Source organism: Lontra canadensis, unplaced genomic scaffold, assembly GCF_010015895.1.
Source record: "Lontra canadensis isolate GAN:19392208 unplaced genomic scaffold, GSC_riverotter_1.0 scaffold27, whole genome shotgun sequence".
Classification (NCBI taxonomy): domain Eukaryota; kingdom Metazoa; phylum Chordata; class Mammalia; order Carnivora; family Mustelidae; genus Lontra; species Lontra canadensis.
Genome location: NW_022631021.1, coordinates 812633 through 825131, shown reverse-complemented (window position 1 = coordinate 825131; position 12499 = coordinate 812633). Strand labels below are relative to the sequence as shown.

Genomic DNA, 12499 nt, shown 5'->3' with positions numbered 1-12499 from the left:
TCAGAAAAATCCCCAAACTTGCCTCCACGCCGTCTTCTCGGGTCAGTAACCCACAGTTTTACAACTTAGCTAAAGACCGGTGAGGCAGAGACAAAGGTAAGAAGGAGGAGAAAGGCAGTTAGCAGAGGGCGTAGGACCCCCTCACCTCCACCCATTAGCAAGCCATGGGCTTCCCTGCATTTGACGCCTTCTCTGTCACGGCCAGGGCACTGCACTCGGGGTTCTAAGAGCAGAACCAGAGTTTCTACTGGCACAGCCACTGCTGCTTCAAGGCACAAGACCAAAGGTTGAGAAGGGTTACTTGAGACAAGATTTCAACCTAGAATCCCCTCTCACAGCAGAGACGACAATGCGAAGGGCCAGGCGGGAAGGATGGCTGGCTGACACGGTCTTCATGTCCCTCGATGAAGAGGTGGCCATATGTTCCCGTTGGCCCCAGTGCATTTTGGTTCGCAGGACACTCTCCCACTCTCAAAAATGTTGGGCTTGAATAACACATTTTATGCTCACCCTGATGACCGACAAATCTGATAAACTTTTAGAGCTGCCTAAGCTGGCCCCAAAGAGAGAGGGCTGCTGACGAGGACAGTGCCCTGGTCACGAGCTTCAGAGGAGCTCACTACGGGGGAGAGATGCCATATAGGACAGTGTGGTCCTGGTTCCCGAAGGCCGACTCCCCCCTCAGGAGTGTGAAATCAATTGTGAGTCTGTGTGCACACACGCTGTGGCACCACGAAGCAGCCAGAGAACAGAGAGGAGAGAGAGAGAGACAGGGTGGGGGTGTGGGGATGCAGGGAGACCACACATGAAAGGGAAAGACCTAGGAAAACAGGGTGGCTTTCTCAGGCCAAGTGTGGCCACTCGACCATTCATTCACACACTGTCATTTCCATACTTCCATTCTTCTGTCTCATTCTGCTGCGCCTGCCGCAGAGGGGCAAGACCCGTGATAGGGAGTCTGCAAAGAGTTTCAAGCTTCCAAAGTATTCTAGAGAAGTGCTGCTCTCAAGCAGATGGACGAAGCCAACCAGACCCACATATCATGGACAGCTCTTGACAAAAAAACCTTTCCAGAAGGCAACCCTCCCCACCCCAACACTGTCTTAGGGAAAGAGCTTACTGATGAGATTAAGGGGCCTCTCCGACGTCATCAGGAAGCAGACAATTTAAAATATATATAAAATCAACAGACAATTTCTCTTGGGAACTGACATACACTTGCACAATGTGTTGAAACGTAGGCGGGCAATGTTGCAATGACAGCGCATTCGTGAGGACGGTGGTGCTCAGAGTCCGGAAGAGGCAAAATAAAGCGCAGGAGCAAGGCGATGTTGGCCCAGTGCTGTCCGAGGAGGACAGGCAGGCCATCTGGCATGCCTGAGAATGCTGGTGAGAAAGGAGGCTGTCAGAGCAGTGAGCGTCCCTGGCCCGAAGGCCCTGTCCTTCAGTGACACTCAGTTCTGACTTTACAACACACCTTGATTTTAAGTTGCTGAGAGAATGGAATTTCAGGTGATTCCAAATTTCAGATAAACAGCCAATTCTTTTTCAGTACTTAGTGTTATTGTTTTATTACGTTTGTTTTATTTTATTTTATTTTTTAAGATTTCATTTATTTATTTGAGAGAGAAAGAGAGAGAGCTCACAGCAGGGGCAGAGGGAAAGGGAGAAGCAAACTCCTCACTGAGCAGGAAGCCCAACATGGGGCTTGATCCCAGAAACCCTGGATCACAACCCAAGCCTAAGGCAGACACTTAACCAACTGAGTCACCCAGGTGCCCCATTATTTTAGTAGTTTTAGTGCTTAATCCCATGTTTATACATATCTATCCCATACAGTATTTGGGATATACTTGTACTATAAAATTATTCATTATCTGCAATTCAGTTTTTTTTTTTCCAATTCAAATTTAAGTGTATACCCTTGTATTTTTATTCTGAGAACCTTACTAGGACCTAAGGCATGAGATCTATGCTTGGGTGTCCCCCTCTGTACATGGCTTAACTTACTTGAAAGTTTCTACAGAGCACCCAGAAACTGGACAGGGTATTTATATGAAAAGCAGGAAGTCATATAACCAACACGGTGTTCATTCATTTCCAGAAATATTTATGAGCTACTTACCGCACATAAGAAATTCTGCCTTTCAAAGGTCTTGGTTCCTCCAGCTGGGCTAGTCAGATTTTCTAGGCTGGCCTGCCTCAATGGCATTTTCTTTTAAAAAGAGTTCCCTTTTTGTCAGTGACCTCATGAAATTCTCCTGCTGAGTAAGTTGTGGCATGAAAGCAGGAGGGCACAGTGGTGGTGAGACTCTGAGAATGGGACATTCCTCTCCAGAGGGTGGGCGACAGGATGAGATTCTGGGGTATCTGGAAATACTCACCTTTGACAGCTTGCTGGACATAGGCTGTCGTCCCATCACTGAGGGTCACCGTTTGCAGCCCCAAGCTCTCCATGGCAAACTGCTACTCGTACACTCAGACATGAAGTTGGCTTCTGGACAGCACCAAGAGCCACAGCTGAGGTCAGAGATTTCCTTCTGGGTCACAAGTCTGAGAAAATGGACAGTGTCACATTAGGAGCTGCACAGCTTCCTCCTGCTACAAGGATACATAAAGAAAGAGTGAATGAGGCCAGCTAAGAAGAAAGGAAAATGAATTCTTCAAAGTATAGAACTATGTTTGCTTTTGTGAAGAAGGTTCAAGATAGAAATATTAAAGAATTTCTAAAAGTTGAGCATACAACAGAAGCACGCCAGCCAAACTGGTTGTAAAGTAAGATTCATTGATCAAAACCCACTTTTAAACTCAGTCTCCTGGGGCACCTGGGTGGCTCAGTCCATTAAGCACCTGCCTTCAGCTCAGGTCATGATCTCAAGGTCTTGGGATCAAGCCCCACATCAGGCTCCTTGCTCAGTGGGGAGTCTGCTTCTCCCTCTCCCTCTGCCCCTCCCCCTGCTTCTGCTTGCTCTCTCTGTCTCTCTCAAATAAATAAGTAAAATCTTTAAACTAACTCTCCTTAGGAGCAAGCCCCATTAAAGGCAGGCTGCCAGTCCCAGTGCTTCTGGTTCTGGGGAGCACACATCACATCTCTACACATTCCAACAGCTCTCCTACGATCAGCTCAATCTAACCACTGGCCTTGTTGACCATCGTCAGTGAATATCCCACAGGTATCACAAACAGAACGAACCCCAACAGACTCACGACGTACTCCCTGGAACTGTTCCTCTTCCAGTATCCCTATCCCTGGGCTGGCATTCCCAGACACCCAGAATCGGTGGGGTTATCCTTGATTCCTCCTTTTCCCTCAAAAGTCTAGATACACCACTACCCGACACCATACACAAAAATTAACACAAAAGGGATTAAACATCTGAATGAAGAAACTATAGAACTTCTAGAAAAAAACATAGGTGGTAAGCTCCCTGACATGGTCTTGGCCATAATTTTCTGGATTTGACACCGAAAGCAAAGGAAACAAAAGCAAAAATAAACAAGTGGGACTACATCAAACTAAAAAAGTTCCTGTAGAGCGAAGGAAACCACCAACAAAATGAAAAGGCAACCTACAGAAAGGGAGAAAATCACATATCTGATAAGGGTTTAATATCCAGGAGATATGAACAGCTCATACAACTTAATAGCAAAAACCCCAAACAATTCAATTAAAAACCAGGCAGAGGATCTGAATTGACATTTTCCAAAGAAGACATCCAAATGGCCAACAGGTACATGAAAAGCTGCTCGACATCCCTAATTATGAGAGAAATGCAAATCAAAGCCACAATGAGATACCACCTGTTAGAATGCCTATTATCAAAAAGACACAAAATAGCAAGTGTTGGGGAGGATGTGGAGAAAAGGGAACCCTTGTGTACTGTTGGCGGGAACGGAAATTGGTGCAAATTGGAAAATGATATGGAGGTTCCTCAAAAACTTAAAAATAAAACTACCATTTGATCCAGCAGTTCCACTTCTGGGTATCTGTCCAAAGAAAATAAAAACACTGACTCGAAAAGACACACACATTCAGCATTATTTACAATAGCCAAGGCCTGGAAACAACTCCGTGTCCACGGATGGATGAATGGATAAAGAAACTGTAGTGCATATGTACAACAGGATACTATTTAGTCACCAAAAAAAGGGGAATCTTGCCATCTGTGACAACATGGATGGACCAAGATGGTATCATGCTAAGTGAAATAAGTCAAAGACAAATGCCATGTGATCTCACTCATGGCATATTAAAAAAAAAAAAAAAAACAAACACACCCAAACTCATAGGTACAGAGAACAGATTGGTGGTTGCCAGAGGCAGGGGTTAGGGATAGGCAAAATGGATCAAGAGAGTTAAAAGGTACAAACTTCCAGTTACAAAATAAGTAAGTCGTGGGGATGTAAGGTATAGCATGATAGCATGGGGACCATAGTTAATAATACGGAATTGCATATCTGACTTGTTGCTAGAATAAATCTTGAAAATTCCCAACTCAAGAAAACAATCTGTAATTACGTAGGGTGATGGATATTAACCAAACTAACTGTGGTGATCATTTCGGAATACACGCAAATATTAAGTCATTATGTTGCATATCTAAAACTTAAATATCATGTTGTACATCAATTATACCTCAATTAAAAACAATTTTAAAAAGCTTAAGAAGTCTATGTACTTACTTCGGATGAGTATCACCTCTCACATCTCAACTACTCTGAGAGCCTCCTAATGTATGTCCTCAAATAAACCCTTGCCTGTTTCCTAGGCATTTTGTAATATTGTGTCAGAGTGACTAAAAAAAAAAAAAAAAAAAAAAGCACAGGGGCACCTAAGTGGCTCAGTGAGTTAAGCATCTGCCTTCAGCTCAGGTTGTGATCTCGGGGTCCTGGGATTGAGCCCCATGTCAGGTTCCCTGGTCAGCAGCGAATCTGCTTCTCCCTCTCCCCGCCCCTCCCCCACTCATGCTCTAATAAATACAATCTTTGGGGAGAAAAAAAAGTACAAACCTAAATCCACCACTTCCATGATCAGAACTCCTCAGCGCTACCTCTTCCTAGCACTCACACTCCTACAGTCATCTCCTCCAGTACTCATCACTGTCCTTTTCACATCTGTTGCCCACACAGGACTTTGGGCTCCAGCCTGGTTTCTGGTTCACTGTGGGAGCTCTGCAAATCCTCATGCAGTGACTCACGGGGTCCTTGTGTGCAAGGAGGGGGCTGCTGGGCATCCTCCAGGCAGGACTTCCTTTGCCTTGGCATTCACCCTACTTGAGCCAGAGCCCACAGTTGTGAAGCTTTGTTCAAGGTTTAGCAGTTAAGATTCCCACTGCCGCCCAACCACAGAATTCCCCTGGACTTGGGATCTGGACTGCCTACTTGGTACTCAACTATCTGCAGACGGATCTTCTCAGTCAGTGCTGCCCAAACTGTTTTCATGTCAGGGCAGCCAGAGAGAAGGATGTTCGTATGTGGCAGATGCTGCTGCTTGAAGCCAGGAGCAACCAGCTGGGGCTCTGGCAGCCCCAAGGGCTGAGCTGGTCAGTATCTTTACATAACTATAGCCCACTTTTGACACGCTGGCTGGGATGTTCTACTTTAGACTTAGCATTCCCGCTAGAATTATTCATTCATTCTGCCCATAAATATTTACTGAATGCTACACTACTACGAGCAGTAATAGTGAACAGTGCTGTAAAGGAACAGTGTACTGGGTGTTTTATACATAGCAACTTATTTAATCCTCACAAAGATCCAGTAATTAAATACTGTGATTATCCTCATTTTATATTTGAGGGAATTGAAGCCCGAGACACTAAGTAACTTGGCTCAAGGTTGCACAGCTAGTTAAGTGCAAGAGGAGGATTTTGAATCCAGGCCGTCTGGCTCCAGAGTATGTTCTTAAATACTTATTATTATTATTATTATTGTGCGGCCTAGTACATTTTTAGCTAAAGCCACCTGAAAACACTATTTTGGTGTGCAAGCTTATGCATTTTTCTGACAAGAAGGGAGTTTAAAGATTGCATGAGCGTCTTACAGGGATTAAAGGTAAAGGACCACTGCTCTAGATGGGAATTCTGGCAACTGACCCATCTTATCCTGTCTACTAGGATCCTGGCAGCGACCCCAACCTTGCTGAGAGCCACAAATTCTGGTCCTGGTCTCTCTTGGTCTGCTCCATGACTCTCAACTTTCAGAGTCTTAAGCAGGGAGAGAAATTCTTTTGGTAACCTGTTTCTGTTAACAGCACTGTCATAGTAAGGACACACATGAGACCCAGGTCTGAAAACAAAGCCAATTATAGGTTGAAACGGGATTACAAAATGGCCTCAAATCTTTAGAGCTGACTCCTGTAGCAACGGTTGGTTTAATTGAGCACATCTGTACTCTACTGGGACTTTCTGAGGAAAATCTGTGGCACGCTTACCAACACGGGTTCTGGAGTCAGACAGCCTGGCTCTATCCCAGGCTCTACCTCTCTGAAGCTGTGTACCCTACGGCAAGTCACTGAACCTCTCTGAGCTTCAGATGCCACTTGTTAAAAAAAAAAAAAAATGGGGGCTACTAACAGCACCTTCTCCAAAGGTTGCTCTAAGGGTTAAATAACGTATGTCAGCATTTAGCAGTGCTGGCTCATAAGAAGTACCCTAGTAAAACTGGCCCTGAGGAGCAGGGATGCAAGAGGAACGGAAAGGGAAGTGCTTTCGAAGTGACGGGCATTTCTAAAAAGTAGCTAAAGAGTGGCAATGCCGTAGACTAGAAGTCTGCAGAAATGGCTTCTAATCTCAATTCTGTCTCCTGCGACCGCCTCCTGAGCCGAAAGGTGAAGTGCTGCCCTGGAAGTCCCTAAAACCCTTCCCACTGCTCATGCTAATTATATTTACCACACAGACAGCCCTGAAGAGTGCCAGCCACTGTTCAAAGTGCTTTACCTATATTAACTCTTTTAATCTTAAAAATAACCCTACAAAGAAATTAGATCATTATTCCCACTTTACGGATGAGGTGACTGAAGCTTAGAGGCAGAGTCATTTATTCCAAGGTCCCACAGCCAGGGAAGGGCGGAAGCCAGGATTCCAAGCCAGGCTGGCCTGCCCCGGCCCGTCCCTCTCAATACACAGTGCATTTCTTCCTTCTGCCAATCCAGGCTGACACAAAACACTTGACTACTGATTGTTTAACTTTGCTGTCATCCACCGTAACTGAAACCCAGTCCTCCTGGACCTGTCCACAATGGAAAGAGGGAAGAGCTGGAAGCCACATTTCCCAAAATAAGGTTTCTTACACTCAAAGAAAACAAATCTCCACTCCCTTTACATGTCCTCATGTCCAGGCTAAATGATCCATTTTCCTCCCTAAGCCCATAATATAAGCCTTTATAAGTGGTCCACTCTGGCTCTCCAGCCCTTCCTGATCTCTGGTGCTGCCTTCCACCAGAGACTGACCACAGGTTGGGAGAAGGCGATCCGTGGCTGCTAGGCATGTACGCGTGTCTGATGGCCATGTTTCTCCCTTTCCTTTGTGGAATGATGCTTTCCTCGCAATCCTTCTGTGCTGCTACTAAACTAGCAACAGAGATACTAGCAGAGCCAAAGAGAGGCCTGTCACTGCCTCAGGACAGCTGTGACTGTGCATTTCCTGCCCGCACTTGACATTTCAGATTCATAACTCTGGTGGCCTTCTGAGCAAGGATGGAGAGGGAGCAGAGGCAGCTGCTCTGTTTCTCCTTGTAGGGCAATAGATTTGTCAGCTCCCCAGTGACCTAAGCTGGGTGTAAGGGAGAGATAGACTGGGGATGGTGGGCGGGATGGGAGAGAAGAGCCATGACAATGGGTAGGGATGAATAGGGAGTACTCTGGACTCTTCCAGAACTTGCAGCCAGCTTCTCTGTTTGTTGCATTTTAAAATAAACTTAACCTGTTGTTGGCTCTGATGCAGGGAAGAGCCCTATGGCTTCATAATACATATATGTCTCCTAATGTAAAAATGTAAATTATCATTTATCGGGGAGAGAGAACATTTAGAAAAGTTTTTTGGATACTTTGGATCTTTAGGTCTTTCTATGAAACAAGATGTGCTTCAATTGTCTCCTCAAAGCAGAAAGACAGGGGCCACGAAAGACAGAAAATTAGATGGCAGCCATAAATTTGTGCTTCACTTTGGCATGGTTCAGATCTCATCTGACCCACACCAGAGCAGGGCTGCCTTGACTACAGGCACCTGTTCACTCTTCCATCATTTTCTGCTAGTCCGAACCCCTCAGACATTCGGAATAAGGCTTTCTGTGTCCTGCTTCAGCCAGCCTAGAGGATAATTGTATTTAGAAGCGAAAAGAAAAAAGAAAAGAAAGGGAGGGAGAGAGAAAGAAAGGAAGGAAGAAAGGAAGGAATAAAAAGAAAAATCAAAACATTTGCTTGGAAAGAGAAGAATGTTCAGCTTTGGTGGGGGGGAGGCAAGGAAGACTTAATTTTCACTCAGAAAACTTGTCATTTGGAAATAAACAAAACTGCTCAGAGAGGACAAAGTGACATTAGGTTGGGAGAGACAGAGGCTGAGCAAGTCAAGTGGCAAACAAATGAGAGCCAGATTTGGAAGAGCTGTAGTAAAATGATTCAGTATTTGTTATTATAGAAAAAGACCAATGCACACACAAAACCCCTACTGAAACAGGCTTGGTTCTGTGGGTTTCCAAACAGTAAAGAGAAAACAGGAAATTAGTAACAGAAACATGCATTAACACAAGGCACATTTAAAACATCAGCGAAACATCTCTTTGCAAAAAAAGCACGCTGATTTTAAAAGCCCAGATCACTTTTTAGCATGGTTCCTATTTGGCTACTACAATTTTTTAGATTTGAATTAGTCACAGAAAAGAGAGTAATTAGGCAAAGTGGATTATTTTTAGTTCCATAAGGGCAATGAAAATGTAGACCCTTTTACTGAAGAACAGAATTCATTTAAACTAAAATAGGTAACTTAAAAACCTAATTTTTAGTCCTAAGTCTAGGGTGAGTTTTAACACCTTAGTTTATAAACCACCAAACATAGAATCATGGCTGAGTTTCAAACCCACCTTCAGTCCACGGAAAGAAAAATCTAGAATAAAGTCTTTTTGGAAAGGTGAACCTAAGGGTATGCTCTACTGCAATACCCAAATTAATACAGAGATTATCAAGTTATATCTGACTTGTTTCTGGGGTCACTGCTGGCTTGGGAAGGGCTATTTTCTTTTTAAAGATATTATTATTTCTTTGACAGAGATAGGGAGAGTACATAAGCAGGCGGAGTGGCAGGCAGAGGGAGAGGGAGAATCAGGCTCCCCGCTGAGCAGAAATTCCCTGGACCCAAGACAGACACTTAACTGACTGAGCCGCCTAGGCACCCATGGAAGGGCTATTTGAAAATGAAACATGCCATCAGCCATCAGGAGGGACTCGATCATCATACTCATTTAAAAGCATCACATTACTTAAAAACATCACCTCGGGACTAAAAGGTTAAATCTATTCCATCAATTCATCAAAATGGAACAATATCCAAATCTCAGCTAGGAAGAAGAGATAGTTTTTGCTTTTGAAGCAAATGAAAATCAAGTCAAAAGAAGAGTTAGGTTTAAAAAAAATCAATATTAAGGGAAAATATTAAAGAAAATATAAGACATGATATTAAAAACACATGTAACTTAAACGTACACTTAAAAATGGTTAAGACGGTCAATTTTATGTTACGTACATTTTGCCACAATAAAAAAAATTGGGTGGAAAAAAACCCACACACACAGACACATACAAACTTCCAAGAACAGTATCAAATTCCCACTGGAATAAGATTAGAGTATGAAGGGCCGCCTGGGTGGCTCAGTGGGTTAAGCCACCGCCTTCGGCTCAGGGTCATGATCTCAGGGTCCTGGTATCGAGCCCCGCATCGGGCTCTCTGCTCAGCGGGAAGCCTGCCTCCCCCACTCTCTGCCTGCCTCTCTGTCTACTTGTGATCTCCCTCTCTGTCAAATAAATAAATAAAATTTAAAAAAAAGATTAGAGTATGAATTCATAGAGAGAAAAACACTAGTTTCTAATACAAAAAAGGTGCTCTCTCATTAATAATTAAAGTACAAGAAAGAATAATTATGGTGGTATTATACTTATCCCATTACCATAAATCAAAGGAGAAGTATTAACATCCAACAGACAATGAGATACCACCACACACCTATCATTATAGCCCAAATCCAAAACAGCGATAACATTAAATGCTGGCAAGGATGTGGAGGAACAGAAACTTTCATTCATTACTGGTGGGGATGCAAAATGGTACTGCAAGGCAGTTTGGCAGGTCCCTACAAAATCAAACAGTCTTACCAAACGATCCAGCGTTCCTACTTTTAAATGGGTTGAAAACTTACGCCCACAGAAAACCTGCACATGGATGTCTATAGCAGTTTATTCATCATTGCCAAAAGCTGGAAGCAACAGAGATGTCCTTGAATAAACAAACTGGGGTACACCCAGACAATGGAATATTTTCCGGTGATAAAAAAGAAATGAGCTATTAAGTCACGAAAAGACATAGAGGAAACTTACATGCATTTTAGTGGAAGAAGCCCATCTGAAAAGGCTACACACACTATGGTTCCAACTATATGACTTCGGGAAAAGGCAAAACTAGAGAGACACGAATTATATCAATGGTTGCCATGGGGTATGGGGAGTGGGAGAGGAGTTATGTGCAGATGGAGTGCAGGGCATTTTTAGGTCAGTGGAGCGGTTCTGTAACGGTGGACATATACCTGACATCATGTATTTGTCAAATCCCATAGAATAGACAGCACAAAGAGTGAACCATAATGTAAACTATGAACTTTGGTTACTAATAATGCATCAATATTAGTTCATAAATTGTAGCAAATATACCACACCAATGTAAGACGTTATTGATAGGGAAAACCGGGAACTGGGGCATAAAGAGGGGGTAAATAAGAACTCTCTGGATATTCTTTTCTTTTCTTTTTTAAAAAAATATTTTATTTATTTATTTATTTATCAGTCAGTCAGAGAGAGAAAGAAAGAGTGTACAGCAGGCAGAGGGAGAAGCAGGGTCTCCGCTGAGCAAGGAGCCTGATGCGGGACTTCATCCCAGGACCCTGGGATCATGACCTGAGCTGAAGGCAGATGCTTAACCGACTGAGCCACCCAGGCGCGCGCTCTCTCTCTCTCTCTCTTTTTTTTTTAAGATTTTACTTGAGAAAAAATGAGCCAGAGCACGAGCTGGGGGAGGGGCAGAGAGAGAGGAAGAGGGAGAAACAAACTGTCCACTGAGCAGGGAGCCCAAAGCAGTTTGATCCCAGGATCCCGGAATCATGACCAAATCATTTAACCTGACCCACCCAGGCGCCCCAGGAACTCTCTGCATTTTCTATTCAATTTTTCTATAAGCCTACAAATGCTCTAAGAAATAAAGTCTGTTAATTAAGAAAAAAAAAAAAAAATCCAACCATCAATGTTAGTGAAGCCAGGAGGCAGGCACAAATGGACATTGCAGATGGCACTAGAGACTGCTCCAGGCTCTCCAGAGGACAGACATGAATGCTTAACCCCACTGGGGAAGGCTCAGGATCTGAGATCTAAGAACCTTGTCTTCATAATTCATTCTACAAAAAGACTACACAGAAAACAGAGCTACTTGCACAGGGTGCTTGTTTAAGCCTTTCAGACAAGAACCATGAAGCCCATCTGGATGAATGGAGGAAAGTGAACAAACGAACATTAAATGAAACAAGACATAAGGTTCAACACTCATCCAGTTTCAACTTGCGGACACCTTAACTCCAAGTGAGGTTAAGAGTGAGAGAGTCCAAAAAGAGAAGAACAGGTGCGCTAAAAGGAAGAGGTGTAACCTTTAAAAAAGATAAGTCGCTGAAATGAAAAGAAACCTACATGGAGCAAAGAGGTACTTCTCCAGTGAACACTAAATGCATTTGCCTGGTTATCAGCTCCTCCCTCTCAGGGTCTCCCTTTATTCCCCCCCACCCCCCGCAGCCCTCCCACCACTAGCTGCATCTTGTCCCTGCCAAGTCCTACAGAAAAAGACATCTACTTCTCCTTTAATTCACGCTAGTCTAAGGACTGAGGTAGAGAACTCCTTCCTCTAGGATTTTCCTTTCTTCTAACCACCAGAGGTCTGGCGGTTATCTTTTCACACACGGTATTCTTCAAACTGGGCTGTGTTTGGCTTTACATATCTTGTGGAATAAAATGTCAAAGTGGAACACCATTCAGTATGCTATGCCGATCTGTAGGTGATCTGTATATATTTTTTAAGATTTTATTTATTTATTTGATATAGAAAGCGAGAGAGCACAAGCAGGAGAGCAGCAGAGGGAGAGGGAGAAAAAGAGGCAGGCTTCCCTCTGAGCAGGGAGCCCAATTCAGGGCTCGATCCCAGGACCCTGGGATCATGACCTGAGCCAAAGGCAGATGCTTAACTGACTGAGCCA

General features: G+C 43.8%; 1 protein-coding gene across 5 annotated transcripts in view; it reads right to left on the bottom strand.

Moving 5' to 3' along the window:
• ZNF76 (zinc finger protein 76) overlaps positions 1 to 12499 on the bottom strand; it is a 31998-nt gene that overhangs the window by 11066 nt on the left and 8433 nt on the right. For all 5 annotated transcript variants that reach the window (XM_032864295.1, XM_032864296.1, XM_032864297.1 and 2 more), the window contains exon 2: positions 2385 to 2553. In XM_032864295.1, coding sequence (XP_032720186.1) covers positions 2385 to 2457 — 73 coding nt within the window. In that variant the 5' untranslated portion in view covers positions 2458 to 2553. The remainder of the gene's footprint in view (positions 1 to 2384; positions 2554 to 12499) is intronic.